The 21954-nt window shown below is 45.1% G+C and overlaps 1 protein-coding gene across 2 annotated transcripts in view; it reads left to right on the top strand.

Annotated features, from left to right (window-relative positions):
• Positions 1-21700, top strand: part of TMEM184B (transmembrane protein 184B) — a 96480-nt gene extending 74780 nt beyond the window's left edge. The window contains exons 10-11 of one of the 2 annotated variants that reach the window (XM_075321826.1): positions 14803-14826; positions 17100-21700. In XM_075321826.1, the coding sequence (XP_075177941.1) occupies positions 14803-14826; positions 17100-17338 (263 nt within the window). In that variant the 3' untranslated portion in view covers positions 17339-21700. The remainder of the gene's footprint in view (positions 1-14802; positions 14827-17099) is intronic. The other variant, XM_075321827.1, reaches the window with a different exon arrangement.
• Positions 21701-21954: the final 254 nt, after the last annotated feature.

Here is a 21954-nt window from a genome sequence, read left to right as displayed (position 1 = left end):
CTCCACTATGACCCGGGCCCGTAAGTCTTCCTCCGTCAAGATCTATCACAGGACTTGGAAAATTTTCCTGTCCTGGTGTCGCTCTTCCGGCCATTCTCCTTGGCCATTCTCGTTGCCGACCCTTCTGTCTTTTTTACAGTCCGGTCTGCAGCTAGGACTGTCCCTTAACTCACTCAAGGGACAAGTCTCAGCTCTATCAGTGCTGTTCCAGCGGCGTATCGCACGGCTGGCTCAAATCCGCACCTTCATGCAAGGTGCGTCTCACATCATTCCGGCTTATCGGCGGCCCTTGGATCCCTGGGACCTTAACTTGGTCCTCACGGTATTGCAGAAACCCCCCTTTGAGCCTCTTTGGGAGGTTTCTTTGTATCTTCTTTCTCAAAAGGTGGCCTTTCTAGTTGCCATAACTTCTCTCAGGAGAGTCTTTGATTTGGCTGCGCTCTCCTCGGAGTCACCTTTTTTGGTTTTTCACCAAGACAAGGTAGTTCTCCGTCCGACCCCGGACTTTCTTCCTAAGGTGGTCTCTCCCTTCCACCTTAACCAGGATATTTCCTTGCCTTCCTTCTGTCCGGCCCCTGTTCATCGCTTTGAGAAAGCGCTGCATACTCTAGATCTGGTGCGTGCTCTCCGGATTTATGTGGCTCGCACCGCTACGCTTAGGCGGTGCACCTCTCTTTTTGTGCTAACCACAGGGCGGCGCAAGGGTCTCTCTGCTTCTAAGCCGACCTTGGCCCGTTGGATTAGATTGACCATTTCGGACGCCTACCAGAGTACTCAGGTGCCTCCCCCGCCGGGGATCAAAGCACACTCGACCAGAGCTGTCGGTTGTTCTGTCCCTACTTAAAGGCGATGGAAGGTGCGTAGTTGTGAGAGGTTGTGAGAGTCTTACCTTCGTTTTTCCTATAGGTGGGGCAGACAGGACCTTGAGCACTCCAGAGTGAAAACATGCACAAGCTGAGATGAAACAATGGTGGTTTATTTTCTCCAAAGGTCAGGACATGCAGAGTGCAGTAATCCAAGTACCTGGCATTGAAATCTCGAGTGATGCTTGCCTCTGTAGCTACTACGTGTGGTCAGAAGACTTTGCTCCTAGTAGCTCAAGTAAGGGATGTTGCTCTCACAAAAGCTCTGACTGGAATGACAAGCCAGGAAGTGATGCAAGAGGGTCATCAGACACTCCCATGGGCTGAGCAAAAGAAACAGAGGAGCTGAAAAGTCTGACCAGTAGATGGCAGCAGAGACAGGCATGAAAAACATTAAATAACAGTTTTAACTAAGACAAATAGAACAGCACACTCCCCGTCTGAAATTTACTTTGGGGATTTCACTATTGAGTCCATAATACAACCTGAAAGGAAAGGCATGTTAAATGCAAAAACCAGCTCAATTGAGTCCAAAACAAGAAGGATGGCTCAAAGTTCAGGTCCGGTAGCGTTCATCCTGTAGGGACGCTCTCTATGGGAGATGTCCTCAGCAGAAAGGGCTTTATGGCAGACATGCCAGCGATGACAGTCTTTGGTTTTAAGGTCAGTACGACAGCATCTGGCGATATGCACTAACCTAGCGACAGTCCTGACGAGCCTCATCCAGCTGGAGAAACGTTCAAAACGTTGGCAACCGAGGTTGGAAGTTTTTTCTGCACTGGTGGCCAGGGTATTGACTTCAGCTCGGACATCTGGATCGTTGTCTGGATCTAGGATGCTGAAGGCTTCCTGGACACCTTCTTCTGACTGTCTCAGCAGGAACTCTGGACCCGTAAGCCAAGAAGAGTTAGCAAAAGAACTTATAGACATAGGTCTAGTTGCGTGATCTGCTGGATTCAGTTCAGATGGTACATAACGCCATTGTTCTGGTTTGGAGGATCTCCTGATCCTTTCAATGCGGTTACTGACGTACACATAAAATCGTCTTGATTGATTGTAGATGTAACCTAAAACGACCTTACTGTCAGTGTAGTATTGGACCTCATCTATTTCGACATACAGTTCTTGTCGTATGAAGTCGGCAATTTCCACTGCCAAAACGGTGCCACAGAGTTCCAGTCTGGGAATGGTATGGTCGGGCTTCGGGGCCAGCTTCGCCTTGCCAAATACAAATCCAACGTAGTTTTGTCCGTTGGGGTCTGTCACTTTCAGGTATGCAACTGCTGCTATAGCTTCTGTGGAGGAGTCTGAGAAGATGTGCAGTTCCTTCTTTATGCTAGAGGTGAGGGAGATTTTGAGATAACATCTTGAGATGTGGATGTTGTTCAACCCACACAACGACTGTTTCCAAGCTTCCCATTTTTGCTGTTTGTCAGAAGGGAGTGGGGTATCCCAGTCCTTGACGGTTTCAGAGAATTGTCTCAGCAAGGATTTGCCTTGTATAGTGATAGGCGCCACAAATCCCAGTGGGTCGAACAAGCTGTTCACTATAGAGAGGACACCACGTTTTGTGAATGGCTTGTCTGAGCAACTTACTTGAAATCCGAAGGAGTCGGCTGCAAGATCCCATCTGATGCCCAGGCTCCTCTGCACGGGTGGACTGTCTAGCCCCAAGTCAATGTCCTTGAATCCAGGGGCGTGATCACCCGACTCAAAGGCTCTCATTACGGTCAGGCTATTGGAAGCAATTTTGTGTAACCTGAGTTTTGCCTGGGACAGCATGCCTTGAGTCCTTTTGAGCAAATCAATGGCTTCTTCCTCGGTGGGTAGTGATTTGAGCCCATCGTCTACATAAAAGTCTTTCTCAACAAAGCCTCTGGCATCTGTTCCATACTCGGACTCTCCCTCTAATGCGGTTCTCCGGAGACCATAGGTTGCAACTGCGGGTGAAGGGCTGTTTCCAAACACGTGGACCCTCATACGATATTCCACCATCTCTTTATTGGTGTCATTATCCTTGTACCACAGAAATCTGAGGAAGTTCCGGTGGTCCTCTCTGACTAGGAAACAGTGGAACATCTGTTCAATATCGGCAGTGATGGCGACAAGCTCTTTTCTGAACCTCAGCAATACTCCTACCAAGTTGTTTGTTAGGTTAGGACCTGTGAGGAGAACATCGTTAAGGGATACACCTTCATGTTTGGCGCTGGAGTCGAAGACAACCCTGATTTGATTCGGTTTTCGTGGGTGGTATACACCGAATGAAGGCAGATACCAACACTCTTCGTTCTTCTTCAAGAATGGAGCAGGTTCTGCGTGGTTGTTGCGGAATATTTTGTCCATAAAGGCAACAATATGTTCTCTCATTTCAGGCTTGCTGCTCATAGAACGCTGAAGAGAGTTAAATCTGGTCTGAGCTTGAGCTCGGTTGTTTGGGAGTCTTACCCTGGTAGATCGGAAGGGTAATGGAGAGACCCAATGGTTGGTTTTGTCTTTAGAAAACTCACAGTCCATTATTCCGATGAATTCTCTGTCCTCTACTGACAAGGCTACTTTATCGTCGTCCTTGGTTGTGAGAAAGACTGATCTTCCCAAGTTGTCGATATGCAGAGAAGAAGCGATGTCAGGTAGCTGTATTGTGTCTGGAGACTTCTCTTTCACTTCATAGTGATGAGGACATGGCTTTAAGCAGGTTGTGCGCCCATCTCCATGCACATAAGTCTTGAAGGAATCAATTTCTGATCGATCAACGCACACATTTCCTATGACTACCCATCCCAAGTCCAGTCTCTGGGCGTATGGTGCATAGTCAGGCCCATTACACTGCTGTCGCACCTTGTGTACCCTTAGATTGTCTCTGCCGAGCAGGAGTAGAATCTCTGCGTTATTGTCCAGAGGTGGAATAACACTAGCGAGGTGTCTTAGGTGTGGTTGATGAAATGCAGCTTCTGGGGTAGGAATTTCATTCCTGTGGCTGGGTATTTGGTCACATTCAACGAGCGTTGGTAGAGGTATTTCAGTCTTCCCATTGATAGGAGAAGCAATGAATCCCTGGGCTCTTCTGCCGCTAGTCTCAATGCGACCTGAGCAGGTGTTCAAGGTGTAGGGTTCTGATGGTCCATTAATTCCGAAGGCTTCAAAGAATTTGGTTCCTGCTAGGGACCGGTTGCTTTGGTCGTCTATGATGGCATACACCTTCATTGCCTTTTCTGGATGTCCCTCAGGATAAACCTTGATGAGGCATATTCGGGCACAACATTTCTGTGTTTGGCCCTCTCCACATACCTCTGAGCATGAGCAGGAGACGGCTGTGGTGGTGTCAGTCTGATTCTTGGGCTCCCCGCCATGACTTGGAGTGGGAGTGGTGGTGACTGCAGCCGGTGTGTCTCTAGCTAGCTGGGTTGGGTGCATGGCTGAAACGTGTTTTTCACTGTGACACTCCTCACACTTGACAATGGATTTACAGTCCTTGGCCATGTGTTCAAGTGATGCGCAGCATTTGAAACAGATCCCAAGCTCTGTGAGGACTTTCTTGCGCTCCTGTAGGGTTTTAGATCTAAACCCTCTGCACTTGTTCAGTGAATGCGGTTTTTTATGGATGGGACATTCTTGATTGAAAGACTTATCTCGTGATGAGATGGTGTTCTGTTTATCTGTGCGTGCTGCAGGTGATGGTAGCTCAGTCTTCCTGACACTCACAGTGTTCTTAATGTCTCTGCGTTTGTGTATGGCACCTTCATACCTTGATGATGATGATGTTGCAGCTGCCGAAGTGTTGAACTCTAGGAAGTCGAGGCTGGGGTCGTTCCTCATCTGGGCCTGCTCATCAATGAACTTGCAGAACTGAATAAATGGGGGAAAGGTGACGTCATTCATTCTTTTGTACCTTGAGACTGACGTTGCCCATTTCTCCTGCAGACTGTATGGCAGCTTCACCACGATTGGGTTCACTCCATGGGCTGTATCCAGGTAGCACAGCCCAGACAGACGAGGGTCTCTTTTGGCGAGCTCCAGCTCCATGAGCAGATCACTTAGGTCTTGAAGCTTGTGGACTTCTTTAAGGTTGATCTTTGGGATGTCCTGCAGTCTCTTGAATAGGGCTTTCTCTATTGCTTCTGCGCTGCCAAAGGTGCGTTCCAGTCTCTGCCATGCAGCAGCGAGACCTGCTTCTGCTTGTCCCACATAGACGGTTCTGAGGCTCTTGATACGGTTTGTAGAGCCTGGGCCCAACCACTTGATCAGGAGGTCGAGCTCCTGTTCCGCAGTGAAGTTGAGATTTGCGATGGCTGCCTTGAAAGTTGCTTTCCAGGCCCTGTAGCTCTCTGCACGATCATCGAATTTCGTGAGACTAGTGTTGATTAGCTCTCTGCTCACCATGAACCTGGCAAACTCAGACATATCTGATTTCTCACCACTTGTTGCCACGACGACTCGTGATGCCCCTGGGGCGTATGGGCTGCCTGGCATGAATGGATGAGATGTTCCCGGGTAAAATGACGTTGCTGCAGGGTTGAGCTGTGGTTTAGCCTCTGTAGATTCTGATGACCGCTGCTTGAGCTGTGGAAGTGGGTCAGGAAACACTTGGTTGCCATCTTGCTGTGGTGGCTGTGTTTGAGAGGGCACCTTTTGGTGACTGTTATTAATTTGCTTGGGTGCTTTAGGTGGCACTGGCACTGGTAGAGGTAAGTTGGAGGTTTCGGTGTTGTCGGCTTGGACGGTACTGCAAACCGGGGTTGCTACAGGTAACTGATTCAGTACATAGTCTCTTGTGCGATCAACTGGATTGTCTGCTTCCAGTGGTGGCGAGTCAGCTGGATCAGGACCTTGGATCAATGCTTGCTCAAGTAGTCTCACTTTAGCTAGCGCAACTTCCTCTTCCATCTGTGACTGAAGAATCTTTATCCGAGCCTCCGCTTCTGCACTTTTGGCTTCTTCCTCTACTTCTCTTTCTGTGAAGGAACGTCTCACCTTGGATTCCTCTGCTCTTATGCGGGCCTCTAGTATCCTGTCGCTCAGGGCTGAGCTTCTTGAGGATGATGACCCGGATGACCGAGAGGAACGTCTAGATGAGGTTGATCGGTGTGATCTGGTTTCTTGCTGGTGAGAGATACGGTGTTCTGCCTTGTCTATGGCATTTTGCACCTTGGCATCTCTTTCTTTGTCCACCTCTTCTGCCTTGCTCAGGTCTGAAAGCGCTTCGTCAATTTTAGAGTCTTTTAGAAAGGTAATGTACCTTGTTGACAGTCTCTTGTATCTTTCATGAGCTGTGTTCAGCCGTTCCAGAGCGGCTTGTAAGCATGTGGCATCACCTGATGAGGATTCAAGTCTTGACATGTAATAGGTGACTCGTTCCCACTGTTCTTCCAGGTGTTCACATAGCTCATCTTTCATAGTGTGATAGTTTTCAGTGGCCTTTATCGTGGGTTTGGAAGAGCGCTTCGGTCGGACAACTTGGTCTGCTGAAAGCATGGGCTCTGCCTCCTGGGCTTCATAATGGACAGTATCAGGTTGTATTTGCTCTGTTTCAGCAGTGGGGAACTGTCCGAGGTCTTTTTCGGCCATTTTTATATAAGGTGTACTGTCTCTTTAAGAAACTTGACTTTTGAATAGGGGTCCAAAAATGGTTGTGCAGCTCTGCAAGGACTCCCTGATGAGATTCCCAAGGTGTCTTCAGTAAAACTTGGGGTTCGCAGTGCAGCGGTGTGCAGTAATGGGGTATAATGTACTGCAAGTCTATAGAAGGAGTATAGCAGGAGGGAAACAGCAGGTGCATAAACTGTCCCTTTACAATGCAAGCAGAGGTGACACAGGACGTGGCAGGTGGGAGAGCTTCCCCTTAGGCTTGTCCAGGCATGCACTGTGCAGGCAGACTAGTGCACAAGGCTTGTTGCTAGGCAGATTACAAGGGAAGTTACAGGGCTCTTAGGGATCTGTAGCCGGGGTATTGAGCTCTTAAGCAGTCTTCTGACTGTTCTGTCCCCACTTAAAGGCGATGGAAGGTGCGTAGTTGTGAGAGGTTGTGAGAGTCTTACCTTCGTTTTTCCTATAGGTGGGGCAGACAGGACCTTGGATCACTCCAGAGTGAAAACATGCACAAGCTGAGATGAAACAATGGTGGTTTATTTTCTCCAAAGGTCAGGACATGCAGAGTGCAGTAATCCAAGTACCTGGCATTGAAATCTCGAGTGATGCTTGCCTCTGTAGCTACTACGTGTGGTCAGAAGACTTTGCTCCTAGTAGCTCAAGTAAGGGATGTTGCTCTCACAAAAGCTCTGACTGGAATGACAAGCCAGGAAGTGATGCAAGAGGGTCATCAGACACTCCCATGGGCTGAGCAAAAGAAACAGAGGAGCTGAAAAGTCTGACCAGTAGATGGCAGCAGAGACAGGCATGAAAAACATTAAATAACAGTTTTAACTAAGACAAATAGAACAGCACATCGGTGCCTCTTGGGCTTTTAGGCACCAGGCTACGGCTCAACAAGTCTGTCAGGCTGCCACTTGGACTAGCCTGCATACCTTTTCGAAGCACTACCAAGTGCATGCTCATGCTTCGGCAGATGCGAGCTTGGGCAGACGCATCCTTCAGGCGGCTGTCGCCCACTTGTGAAGTTAGGCTCCGCCTACTTCTTAGTTTTTCTGTTTATTCCCACCCAGGGACAGCTTTGGAACGTCCCATGGTCTGGGTCTCCCAAAGGAACGATAAAGAAAAAGAGAATTTTGTTATTTACCGTAAATTCTTTTTCTTATAGTTCCGTATTGGGAGACCCAGCACCCTCCCTGTTGCCTGTTGGCAATTTTCTTGTTCCGTGTGTTATCACCGGCTGTTGTCGTGGACAGAGTCTCCGGTTGTTCCGGTTCTTACTCGGTTCTACTTGTGGGTGGCTAGTCTCCTTCAGCTTTTGCACTAAACTGGCTAGGACTGGCTACCAGGGGGTGTATAAGCTCAGAGGGAGGAGCTACACTTTTAAGTGTAGTACTTTGTGTGTCCTCCGGAGGCAGAAGCTAAACACCCATGGTCTGGGTCTCCCAATACGGAACTATAAGAAAAAGAATTTACGGTAAGTAACAAAATTCTCTTTTTTGTGTGTATGTATGTATGTACAGTATATATGTGTGCGTGTGTGTGTGTATATGTGTGTGTATATATATATATATAGATAGATAGATATAGATATATATATATATATATATATATATATAGATAGATAGATAGATAGATAGATAGATAGATATAGATATATATATATGTGTGTATGTATGTATATTAGTGTGTATATATACAGTGCTGCCCAAAAGTATTGGCATCCCTGCAATTCTGTCAAATAATCAGTTTCTTCTTGAAAATTATTGCAATCATAAATTCCTTGGTATTATCTTCATTTATTTTGCTTGCAACGAAAAAACAACAGAGAATGAAACAAAAATCAAATCATTGATCATTTCACACAAAAGTCCAAAAATGGGCCAGACAAAAGTATTGGCACCCTTAGCAGTACTTTGCACGCTGCAACATTGTAAGCCGATGCTGCGATGTCGAGCGCGATAGTCCTTGCCCCCGTCGCAGTAGCGATATCTTGTGATTGCTGCCGTAGCGAACATTATCGCTACGGCAGCTTCACATGCACTTACCTGCCCTGCGACGTCGCTCTGGCCGGCGAACCGCCTCCTTAAGGGGGCGGGTCGTGCGGCGTCATAGCGACTTCACACGGCAGGTGGCCAGTAGAAGCAGAGGGGCAGAGATGAGCGGGACGTTAACATCCCGCCCACCTCCTTCCTTCCGCAGAGCCGGCGTTAGACGCGGTGACGCAGGTAGGAGATGTTCCTCGCTCCTGCGGCTTCTCACACAGCGATGTGTGCTGCCGCAGGAACGAGAAACAACATCGTACCGGTCACTGCTGCCAAATTATGGAAATGTCGGACCCTACACCGATGATACGATAACGACGCTTTTGCGCTCGTTGATCGTATCAAAAAAAGATTTACACACTACGATATCGACTGAGACGCCGGATGTGCGTCACTTTCGATTTGACCCCACCGATATCGCACCTGCGATGTCGTAGTGTGCAAAGCCCGCCTTAGCCTAATACTTGGTTGCACAACCTTTAGCCAAAATAACTGCGAACAACCGCATCTGGTAACCATCAATGAGTTTCTTACAATGCTCTGCTGGAATTTTAGACCATTCTTCTTTGGCAAACTGCTCCAGGTCCCTGAGACTTGAAGGCTGCCTTCTCCAAACTGCCATTTCGAGATCTTTCCACAGGTGTTCTATGGGATTCAGGTCTGGACTCATTGCTGGCCACTTTAGTAGTCTCCAGTGCTTTCTATCAAACCATTTTCTAGTGCTTTTTGAAGTGTGTTTTGGGTCATTGTCCTGTTGGAAGAGCCATGACCTCTGAGGGAGACCCAGCTTTCTCACACTGGGCCCTACATTATGCTGCAAAATTTGTTGGTAGTCTTCAGACTTCATAATGCCATGCACACGGTCAAGCAGTCCAGTGCCAGAGGCAGCAAAGCAACCCCAAAACATCAGGGAACCTCCGCCATGTTTGACTGTAGGGACCGTGTTCTTTTCTTTGAATGCCTCTTTTTTTTTTTTTTTTTTAAACTCTATGTTGATGGCTTTTCCCAAAAAGCTCTACTTTTGTCTCATCTGACCAGAGAACATTCTTCCAAAACGTTTTAGGCTTTCTCAGGTAAGTTTTGGCAAACTCCTGCCTGGCTTTTTTATGTCTCGGGGTAAGAAATGGGGTCTTCCTGGGTATCCTACCATACAGTCCCTTTTCATTCACACGCCGACGGATAGTACGGGTTGACACTGTTGTACCCTTGGACTGCAGGGCAGCTTGAACTTGTTTGGATGTTAGTCGAGGTTCTTTATCTACCATCCGCACAATCTTGTATTGAAATCTCTCGTCAGTTCTTCTTTTCCTTCCACATCTAGGAAGGTTAGCCACAGTGCCATGGGCTTTAAACTTCTTGATGACACTGCGCACCGTAGACACAGGAACTTTCAGGTTTTTGGAGATGGACTTGTAGCCTTGAGATTGCTCATGCTTCCTCACAATTTGGATTCTCAAGTCCTCAGACAGTTCTTTGGTCTTCTTTCTTTTCTCCATGCTCAATGTGGTACACACAAGGACACAGGACAGAGGTTGAGTCAACTTTAATCCATGTCAACTGACTGCAAGTGGGATATAGTTATTGCCAACACATGTTAGGTGCCACAATCAAAATGACTGTTGGAACACCATTGTAAATGTGAACAGGGTGCTAGCCAAAAAATACACAATCTATATGAAGTGAAAGCTTGTTAGGTGCCACAGGTAAGTTACAGGTGGTGTTAATTACACAAATTAGAGAAGCATCACATGATTTTTCAAACAGTGCCAATACTTTTGCCCACCCCCTTTTTATGTTTGGTGTGGAATTATTTCCAATTTGGCTTTATGACCATTTTTATTTTCTTCATTGAAGATAAATTAAATGAAGATAATAATACCAAATAATTTATGATTGCAATCATTTTCAGGAAGAAACTGAGTATTATCTGACAGAATTGCAGGGGTGCCAATACTTTTGTCCAGCACTGTATGTATGTTTATGTGTGTGTACATGTACGTGTGTGTGTATGTACAGTGCCTACAAGTAGTCTTCAACCCCCTGCAGATTTAGCAGGTTTGATAAGATGCAAATAAGTTAGAGCCTGCAAACTTCAAACAAGAGCAGGATTTATTAACAGATGCATAAATCTTACAAACCAACAAGTTATGTTGCTCAGTTAAATTTTAATAAATTTTCAACATAAAAGTGTGGGTCAATTATTATTCAACCCCTAGGTTTAATATTTTGTGGAATAACCCTTATTTGCAATTACAGCTAATAATCGTCTTTTATAAGACCTGATCAGGCCGGCACAGGTCTCTGGAGTTATCTCGGCCCACTCCTCCATGCAGATCTTCTCCAAGTTATCTAGGTTCTTTGGGTGTCTCATGTGGACTTTAATCTTGAGCTCCTTCCACAAGTTTTCAATTGGGTTAAGGTCAGGAGACTGACTAGGCCACTGCAACACCTTGATTTTTTCCCTCTTGAACCAAGCCTTGGTTTTCTTGGCTGTGTGCTTTGGGTGGTTGTCTTGTTGGAAGATGAAATGACGACCCATCTTAAGATCCTTGATGGAGGAGCGGAGATTCTTGGCCAAAATCTCCAGGTAGGCCGTGCTATCCATCTTCCCATGGATGCGGACCAGATGGCCAGGCCCCTTGTCTGAGAAACAGCCCCACAGCATGATTCTGCCACCACCATGCTTGACTGTAGGGATGGTATTCTTGGGGTCGTATGCAGTGCCATCCAGTCTCCAAACGTCACGTGTGTGGTTGGCACCAAAGATCGAGAACCTTGAACCAGTCTGTCTCAGAGTCCTCCAAGTGATCATGAGCAAACTGTAGACGAGCCTTGACATGACGCTTTGAAAGTAAAGGTACCTTACGGGCTCGTCTGGAACGGAGACCATTGCGGTGGAGTAATTTACTTATGGTATTGACTGAAACCAATGTCCCCACTGCCATGAGATCTTCCCGGAGCTCCTTCCTTGTTGTCCTTGGGTTAGCCTTCACTCTTCGGACAAGCCTGGCCTCGGCACGGGTGGAAACTTTCAAAGGCTGTCCAGGCCGTGGAAGGCTAACAGTAGTTCCATAAGCCTTCCACTTCCGGATGATGCTCCCAACAGTGGAGACAGATAGGCCCAACTCCTTGGAAAGGGTTTTGTACCCCTTGCCAGCCTTATGACCCTCCACGATCTTGTCTCTGATGGCCTTGGAATGCTCCTTTGTCTTTCCCATGTTGACCAAGTATGAGTGCTGTTCACAAGTTTGGGGAGGGTCTTAATTAGTCAGAAAAGGCTGGAAAAAGAGATAATTAATCCAAACATGTGAAGCTCATTGTTCTTTGTGCCTGAAATACTTCTTAATACTTTAGGGGAACCAAACAGAATTTTTGTGGTTTGAGGGGTTGAATAATAAATGACCCTCCTGAATAAACTTTTCACAATTTAAAAAAATAAATAAATAAAAAAAAGAAATAACATTCTCTTTTGCTGCAGTGCATTTCACACTTCCAGGCTGATCTACAGTCCAAATGTCACAATGCCAAGTTAATTCCGAATGTGTAAACCTGCTAAATCTGCAGGGGGTTGAATACTACTTGTAGGCACTGGATATGTGTGTATATATGTATGTATATGTGTGTGTGTGTGTGTGTATGTGTATATATGTGTATGTGTATATATATATATATATATTATATATATTATATATATATATTATATATATTATATATATATTATATATATTATATATATACATACACATATTATATATATATATATATATATATATATATGTGTGTGTGTGTGTATATATATATATATATATATGTATGTATATATATGTATATATAATATGTATGTGTATATGTGTATATATATATATATATATATATATGTATATATATATATTATAATAATAATTCTATTAATATAGTAGTGATGAAACTTTATTTTTGTTTTCACTTCCCACCCCCTCTCTCATCCATTTAAAAACAAAGAAATGTTAAAATAAATAAAAAAAATAAAATAAAAAATAAGGAGAATAGTCTTCCCCGTGGTCCCCACTATAGCGTCTTATAAGCCAGATCAGATACCCACACTTTGCATTGACGAGGAGCAATCACCCCGAAACACCGTGTCTACAAATTTGGATTGATCTTTGTATAAATCCTAAGTCATATGAAAAGCCTTGTTTAAAAAGCCACTTTTGACTTTTAGGATTGCCACTTCCAATAGGTGGCGCTAGAGTTCGTCTCCTTCCTCACTGGACGGACAATTTCAACAAATAATAGACATTACAGAAAAATCTTCAGATTAAAACTGAAGGAGCTTTCTAATCAGAGCATCACTTGTGTCCTAACGTCCATATCATTCCACGTATAAGATGATATTTCCCCTCGAGTCCCCATCCATAACCATGATTACTATGTCTATACAGTAGGCACCACTTGTAGATTTGCTACACTTTTCTTTTCGGTATGACAATTTCGCCATAATACTTATAAACACCGGGGAGGCCACTAATAGGGACCCCCTAGGGTAAGAACCTACTCCAAAGAACATGCATAATAGGAGAAAAAAGGAGATCAGGCCACAATGTACATGTAAAAAATATTAGTTTTATTAGATAAAAACCGCATAGGTCAATAAGTACAAAAATCACACATAATGGGAACAAGTCAAGCAAAAAAATGTGGGAATGTGGGGAAGATGGAGGAAAAGTGTGGGCAAAGTAATGCCACACAACCTGCCCAAGTACAACACAATTAATGTATATGAGGCCGTCACATTACAATGTTATGCGGCTAGGTGCCCCCGTGACAAGGTGACAGCCCCACGGAGAGAAGACATACATGCACCAACGTATTATATATCAATATCAAGTTTGAAGGCAAGTGTCAAAATATCCCCTCTCCATGAAGGTACACCATGGCAAGGATAGCACCACGCCACGTGACCACCCAGGCTGGGATCACAAGAGAAAACCGTGTCTCAGCATAAGTATGTACGATAAGTAAATCCCAGCATGGGTGGCCCAGCGTGCAGAAAGGCAGGGCAAGTGGACGATACCTGTGTGGTGTAGCAGGGCAGGTTGTAGAGGCAGGAAGCCTCCTTGACAGCTGTTTCGCCTATGGCTTTATCAAAATAAATTGATAAAGCCATAGGCGAAACAGCTGTCAAGGAGGCTTCCTGCCTCTACAACCTGCCCTGCTACACCACACAGGTATCGTCCACTTGCCCTGCCTTTCTGCACGCTGGGCCACCCATGCTGGGATTTACTTATCGTACATACTTATGCTGAGACACGGTTTTCTCTTGTGATCCCAGCCTGGGTGGTCACGTGGCGTGGTGCTATCCTTGCCATGGTGTACCTTCATGGAGAGGGGATATTTTGACACTTGCCTTCAAACTTGATATTGATATATAATACGTTGGTGCATGTATGTCTTCTCTCCGTGGGGCTGTCACCTTGTCACGGGGGCACCTAGCCGCATAACATTGTAATGTGACGGCCTCATATACATTAATTGTGTTGTACTTGGGCAGGTTGTGTGGCATTACTTTGCCCACACTTTTCCTCCATCTTCCCCACATTCCCACATTTTTTTGCTTGACTTGTTCCCATTATGTGTGATTTTTGTACTTATTGACCTATGCGGTTTTTATCTAATAAAACTAATATTTTTTACATGTACATTGTGGCCTGATCTCCTTTTTTCTCCTATTATGCACTTTTCTTTTCGGCAGTCCTGTGTAATAGAGGCTTTCTGCCACCTAGTGTTTGTTGTGGGAATGACATGCTTTGTTTTTCTCTACTAGTTTTAAAAGAAAAATAATGTAAAATTCTTTGAGAGATAATACAAGAAAAGAAGGAAGGAGGCTACCTGTAGAAGATAAAATAATACAACGTTACTGCTATTAGGGCCTCCTATTGTTGGGATTCCACCTTTCTGAATGTGATCATTCTCTCCTATGACAAAGTTTATTTATTTTTTGTTTTTTTGTAGATGTAGGTTGTTGAGTCAGCACTTTGGTGATTCAGGAGGGGTGAATAGTTCTCAGCTGCTTTGTTAAATACAGGGAAGCCTGTGAGGAATGTATATATTTGTGGTGAGACGCGTCACCACGGTTCTGGAGAAGTGCTGACTTATCTCAGTGAGCAGAAGGCCTGGGTGGGGTGAGCATGAGATACTTAGTATCTAGGCCTCTTGCATGCGTGACTGGTGAACACATGAGCCTCATATGATGCCCACTGTATTCTTCTCTAACCTCTGTATTTCTTGATCCTGTCCTTTCTCTTTTGTTTCCCTTTGCTTTTGCCCTGCAGCTGTTCCAACGTACGGTCCATATGGTAGGTAAAGCTCTGTCTGCAGCATTTTTTTTCAGCTTTATACATCTGCTTTTTTATATACCATTTCTTTTTTCCTTCTTGTTGTCAGACTTCCTATATTATAGCGTATAATGGTAAAATGTATTATTGGAAAGTGAAATGCATGAAAGTGGTTACCAGCAAACAATTATCTGATCCGTCACAGTCCTATCATAAAGCCAGATATTCTGTACAGTAAAATTGGGAGCTTATCTGACACATTGCAAGATACTGGTGCAGATTTACTAATTCTACTTATTATGTGACCAATAGTGAGGAGTTGGCCAAAAAAGTGCATTATACACCATGAGCCACTGTGATAAATTAGGCACATCTTCAGACTAAGTTTATGAAGAGCGCTCAGTACTCATAACTAGTGATGAGTGGGCACTACCATGCTCAGGTGCTCAGTACTCGTAACTAGTGATGAGCGAGCACTACCGTGCTCAGGTGCTCAGTACTCGTAACTAGTGATGAGCGAGCACTACCATGCTCGGGTGCTCTGTACTCGTGACTAGTGATGAGCGGGCACTACCATGCTCGGGTGCTGAGTACTCGTAACTAGTGATGAGCGAGCACTACCATGCTCGGGTGCTCTGTACTCGTGACTAGTGATGAGCGGGCACTACCATGCTCGGGTGCTCAGTACTGGTAACTAGTGATGAGCGGGCACTACCATGCTCAGGTGCTCAGTACTCGTAACTAGTGATGAGCGGGCACTGCCATGCTCGGGTGCTGAGTACTCGTAACTAGTGATGAGCGGGCACTGCCATGCTCGGGTGCTGAGTACTCGTAACTAGTGATGAGCGGGCACTACCATGCTCAGGGGCTCAGTACTCGTAACTAGTGATGAGCGGGCACTGCCATGCTCGGGTGCTGAGTACTCGTAACTAGTGATGAGCGGGTACTACCATGCTCAGGTGCTCAGTACTCGTAACTAGTGATGAGCGGGCACTGCCATGCTCGGGTGCTGAGTACTCGTAACTAGTGATGAGCGGGCACTACCATGCTCAGGGGCTCAGTACTTGTAACTAGTGATGAGTGGGCACTACCATGCTCAGGTGCTCAGAACTCGTAACTAGTGATGAGCGGGCACTACCATGCTCGGGTGCTCTGTACTCGTGACTAGTGATGAGCGGGCACTACCATGCTCGGGTGCTGAGTACTCGTAACTAGTGATGAGCGGGCACTACCATGCTCAGGTGCTCAGTACTCGTAACTAGTGATGAGTGGGCACTGCCATGCTCCGGTGCTCAGTACTCGTAACTAGTGATGAGCGGGCACTACCATGCTCCGGTGCTCAGTACTCGTAACTAGTGATGAGCGGGCACTACCATGCTCCGGTGCTCAGTACTTGTAACGGTTAGTGATGAGCGAGTTACAAGACCCGAGCATGGTAGTGCTTGCTCCTCACTAGTTAAAAGTATTGAGCACTTGAGCATGGTAGTGCCTGCTCATCATAACTTAGTCTGAAGATGTGCCTAATTTATCAGTGTCTCATGGTGGACAATGCACTTTTTTGTCTAACTCTCCACCGCCTAATAGTTACCTCAGCTTATGCCAATATTTTGTGCCACTATTTTGTCAGTTTAAGCTATGCTCTTTTGTGCCATCCTAAAACTAGCAAACAATGTCTACACAATCATGAAAGACATGTATGGCAGTTTTTGGGGGTTTTTTTTGCTTATTGCGCCACTATACTAGAAATTTTTACCCACAAGCTTAGCTTTCTGTGTGGTTAACCTGCTCATAGACGTTTCTCTGGCGACCCTGACTTCAGCATTGCAGGTGATTGGCGCTGATGATTCCCAGTTGGCCGGTGCCTGTCAGGACGTGTGCACCATACATGCTGGGCAGGCACACGTCCTTGTAGGCACCTCTTACAGGGACATCATGAGTGTCGCTGACCTCACGATGCAGAAGTCGGTGCTGCCTTGTATAGATTTTCTCATGCCTATAAGGGTAAGGTTGATTATTTATTTTAGTGTTTTTCTTTTGCCCTTTGTATCCTCTGGGGATTACCGGTGTCAGAGGTGTATGGGTACTCCGAGGGAATCTGGGTGTATTCAGCCGTCAGTCAGTGACACCTATGGCTCTGTTATCAGGCATTACTACAGTCCACTTCTGCCTTTTCCAGGCAGTTGCATAATTGTCCATTACAGTCAGTGGTTGTCCATGTGGCCGCCCAGAATAATGTGGATCTGACATGAGATGGCGTATGTAGAATGTGTCTGATTCTTGTTTTTGCTTCACAGGCCGCTGCGCACCCATGAAGAGCATCTCAAGCAGTTTGAAGGAGACCATGAATCCTCACGACATTGTCCAGGACGCCATCCATAACTTCTCACCGGCCTACCAGCAGTACACGCAGCAGTCCACCTTGGAGCAGGGCACGAGCTGGCGCAATGGACAAATAATCTCTCGTTCCCAGAGTTTGTCGGGTGCTCGTGACACGGAGAAGACGCTACTCTTGAGCTCCGATGACGAATTCTGATCTGCGAGAAGAGACAGCCTGACTGGCTAAACTTTTAGGGGCGAACACTTGGCTGCAATGGCCTATTCACATCTGGGGTATACCTTCACCAAATATTGTGCTGCCTTTTTAGAGAATCCATAGAAAACTGGTGAGATCATGATAGAATTGGGTTTGTTGCAGGTTGCAATCAGAGTTTTTGTATAAGTGAAGTGTGTGACATTTGCTGCCAATTTTCCTCTTTTTTTTTTATTAAGGCCTGGACCATACTGTTGCTGGAACTCGCTGAACGTTTCCCCAGCAGCACCATAACTATGGATGCAGCGGGCTTGGGCTCAGTCTGTGAGATCGTCTGTCTGATGCGGAATGAATGAATTGCTGTTTTGAGTCCATTTTAGGTTAATAACACTCCTGTCGTATAAATCACTCCCATGGAAGTCTATGGAAATGTTAGCGTAATTGCCGATGGATGGATTGCAACCTGCAACAAATCTAAACACTCACTTTGTCCTCTTCCAGCTCCACTGCGGCAGCTTTGTGCTCTTCGGCTCCATCACAAACTGCAGAGACTACTCTGTCCTGTTGTCAGTGGATATTTCCCAACTCCTGTGATGACAGATGTGACTGTTTAACCCTTCAGTTACATGGTTGTGTTGATTTCAGCATTTTTTTTTTTTTTTTTTAGAAACTGCCCAAAAACATTGCTGTCTAGGAAGTTCACTGAAGTCACTTCTTTATTACTCCTTGGTGATCGCCTTTTGGTTTGACTTCCCATTCCCCTTTTGTCATTACACATGGTCATATGAATAATCCAAGGGGTTTTCCAGTTTTAGCAAACAATGCTGATCTATTGTATAATGGATGTTTTTTGTGGTTTTATCATGTACTTTTTTTATATGAACATATGTTTATATAAAATGTGTTAAAGAGCTCGGGTCATGTGATGGCCACCGCGCTCGCTACAATCAGAGCTCTGATAATGATCAGTGTCCATCACATGACCAGGCAGAGTCTCAACCAATTCAGTCACCAAAATCTTAAGAAATCGGGCTGTGGAGTGAACAATGCCAAGGATCCAACTTGGAATCCTCTCTTTCTCCAGACTCCTTCATAAATGGCCAGTAATTAGTCATTACTTATTTATTTTAGCACTTTTTTTTTATAGGACATAAAATATATTTCTATTTAAGATTAGTGAACGTGTCTGAATTATGTAGGTTACTAAATTAAACAATTTTAATAACAGATAATCTATATTTTATTAAAGCTGGCATTGGTTAATACCTGCTCCGTCGTCCCAAAAACGAACATGGACTCCACAGCCCAGATATAAAGGAGCTGTCCATTATACATTGATTGACTATTTGCAGAAGCTAGAAATTCCACCCTTTAGGATTAATGCAAACGTCTGTGCTAATCGGTCCGATCTCTGCATGGCTCTCCCAACCGGATCATGACAGCGCCATATGTTTTTGAGCTGTGACGCTCGGGTTGTAAGAGCCACGGCCGCTCCATGTATTGTGGTCTGAGCTCGTACGGATTTTCACGCGTGTCTGAATGAGCCCTTAGGTCCTGTTCAGAAGAGCATGATGTGCTGTCTTTGTAGAAATCGCACAGCACATTGCCTGATGTCATTCAATAAGTCTGTTCAGACGACATGATCCGTGTGTGGGGAATCTCACTATTCTCTTCATATGAGACTCGCCCATTCAAGCCTTTGGGTGCGCAAACTAAATTGGATGCCACACGGATCATCGTTATTTCATCCCATCTTTACAGATGCATCGCCATTATTAGCATAAGAAACTGTATTTGATCATTTACATTTTAAAAAGATGCAAAAAAAAAAACAAAAAAAAGCGGATGTCACATTGACGTAAAATACAGACATGGATGGAATACAGATGACAATGCGGATGAAAATTGTCCGAGATTCCTGGATGAAAATCAGACAATTTTTCATACTCGTCTGACCCCGGACTTAACTGTTCATGTGTTTAGTTGTTTCCTGAACATGGAGAGAAGTGCTGGACAGACCACGTGGCTACTTTATACTTGACCTATGAAGACCATTGTAGTGTTCACATTTTGCCACAATCCAATATTTTTCTTTTCATTCTTATTATACCTGTAAGTGAGAAGAAAACTTCCTGCAGGAGGACGGAAACGTCATAAGATGTGGAATTGTGTAAAGACCAACTTTACTGTATGTCTGCAGATTACAGATCCATATCCGTGCTCCTAGTAGGCCAAACGGTACAAACATTTTCTGCTGTTTTGGCTACGAGGAGCCTTAAAAGAATATATCAGATCCAGGGTTGGAGGAGCACGCTCCCCATCTGCCACTCATAGTAGTGACTGACGGGCCAGAGTACATAAGGGGAACGCTTTTTTTCACGAATTCTCTGCTCCTTCATTCTTTCAGTTCTCCTACTAGCCAAACAGCCCAGAATTATTTGTATATCTTTTTGGCTACAAGACGTAAGGACCTGTAGATGTAATGTGTTCCCGTTACAGCGACATATTACATGGGTTTTCCATTACTGGACATCCCTAGTGAAATCGATTCAAGACCCCAATTAAAATAATATTAGTGGATACTTCCTCCTGCAACGTCTGTATTCCAGCAATGTCTGTGCCTCTTGTTACCGCAGACTGACGTTGGCTGCAGCCGACTCACAACACAAATCACATAATCACATCACTCTCCGCAAACACTGATATGAACACATTTAGGCTAGGCTCACACATAGTGGTAATGACTGGCTATGTTGGGGAAAAAAACAACTCTTTTTACCAGGGATTTGTATTGTCCAAACAAAGCACCTATGGTTTTTCCACAAGTGAATGCTGTGTGAACCTGGCCTTAGGGGCCGTAGATTTTGGCGCAGTGGTAAGGCTGGTATATGACTCCGATTCTGTTATCACTAGTGATAAGCTGGCACTACGATGCTCGGGTGCTTGGTACTCGTAACAAGCAGCTGGATGCTTGGATGGGCTAGACTTGAGTACCCGAGTATAATAGAAGTCAATATGGAACTCAAACCTTTTCCTAGGAAATCTGGAAAAATGCTGTGGTCCCCCATTGACTTCTATTATACTCGGTACATAAGTCGCACCTATCAGAGTGTCCGACTCCTTGTCGCGAGTGTCCGACTCCTTGTCGCGAGTGTCCGACTCCTTGTCGCGAGTGTCCGACTCCTTGTCGCGAGTGTCCGACTCCTTGTCGCGAGTGTCCGACTCCTTGTCGCGAGTGTCCGACTCCTTGTCGCGAGTGTCCGACTCCTTGTCGCGAGTGTCCGACTCCTTGTCGCGAGTGTCCGACTCCTGGTCGCGAGTGTCCGACTCCTGGTCGCGAGTGTCCGACTCCTGGTCGCAAGTGTCCGACTCCTGGTCGCGAGTGTCCGACTCCTGGTCGCGAGTATGGAGCACCTGAGAATAGTAGTGCTCTCTCATCACTAGTTATCACCCTATTTTTAACTAGTTTTATAGACTTAATACAAATAAGTGTTGATCATCCTGCAGTTTGGCAGTGGGACTGACTATATCTGTTAATACCCGATTTTATGCTTCTAAGTCCAGGCCACAGTAACAACCCAGCAGAGTAGATTAGTATTGTTAGAGGAGTTTTATTTGAGCACTTGGCTGCCCCTTGTGGCTGGTGAGATGCTTACACCCACATCTCACAAATAATATTTAAGAACTGCTCCCCTGTAAGATACTGCCCACCTCAATGGGCACAATTTTCTGCCATACTGTACAAATGCTGGAATAGTGGGACCACACAAAATATTAGAATCCATGGGCCCATAACTAATGCAAAACCTACAGTCAGGCTGTCTTCCTTCATCTTCCATTTGCTTTTCTGTGTTTAGAAAATATTTATATTTATTAAAAAGTGGCGAACAGACATAAATGACGCATTATGCCCTTTCGCTTATCCCCTGCTATATTTCCCCGCAGCCCTTATCTTCTCTGGCGGCGGAGGAAATAAAACAGGTATATTTTTATAAATATTTGTAGATATTATTTTCTCTACCGTGTTGCAGTGATGAGTGACACTAACCGTTCCGATTTCTGTAATCACTGCAGACATGTAATCTTCCTATATGCTTGTAGGTGCTGGATGTGGGGACTCTGAGCTGTTTGCAGAGGAGGGAATGGTTGTACGCACCTCAGGACTTTTGTATCCCAGCATTATGTAGAACACTATCCCTTTAAAAGTAGAGAAATTGTGAAAACTGCTTGGATCAAGGGGTCCTTGAAAGATCCCATTTAGGTGCAATATCGTATATAAGCTGGGTTTGGGAGATGTCAATGATTGTGTGGAGTTTTATTTTTTGTGTTTCTTTAAAAAAAAAAACAATTAAAAAAAATCTATTGATGGAAAATGTTTAGTGGTGAATTATTTAAACAATTTACATTGTGGGAACGCAGCCTTAAACAATCAGGAAGAGCAGCGTTTTGGACGCAGCGAGTTTTCCCTGTGTCCTAAATGCTGCATTGTACAGTACAAGCACAGTGGATGGGATTTATAGAAATCTGCATACTGTGCTTCTTTTTTTCTGCTGCGTAAACTGACCTGTGGCGCCGCTTTAGGCTAAGTGCACAGACACAGGATGAAGTGTTAAGCGGGC

The sequence above is a fragment of the Anomaloglossus baeobatrachus genome, chromosome 8 (assembly GCF_048569485.1).
Source record: "Anomaloglossus baeobatrachus isolate aAnoBae1 chromosome 8, aAnoBae1.hap1, whole genome shotgun sequence".
Classification (NCBI taxonomy): Eukaryota; Metazoa; Chordata; class Amphibia; order Anura; family Aromobatidae; genus Anomaloglossus; species Anomaloglossus baeobatrachus.
The sequence above is the reverse complement of the archived record's forward strand: the minus strand, read 5'-3'. Positions and strand labels throughout refer to the sequence as shown.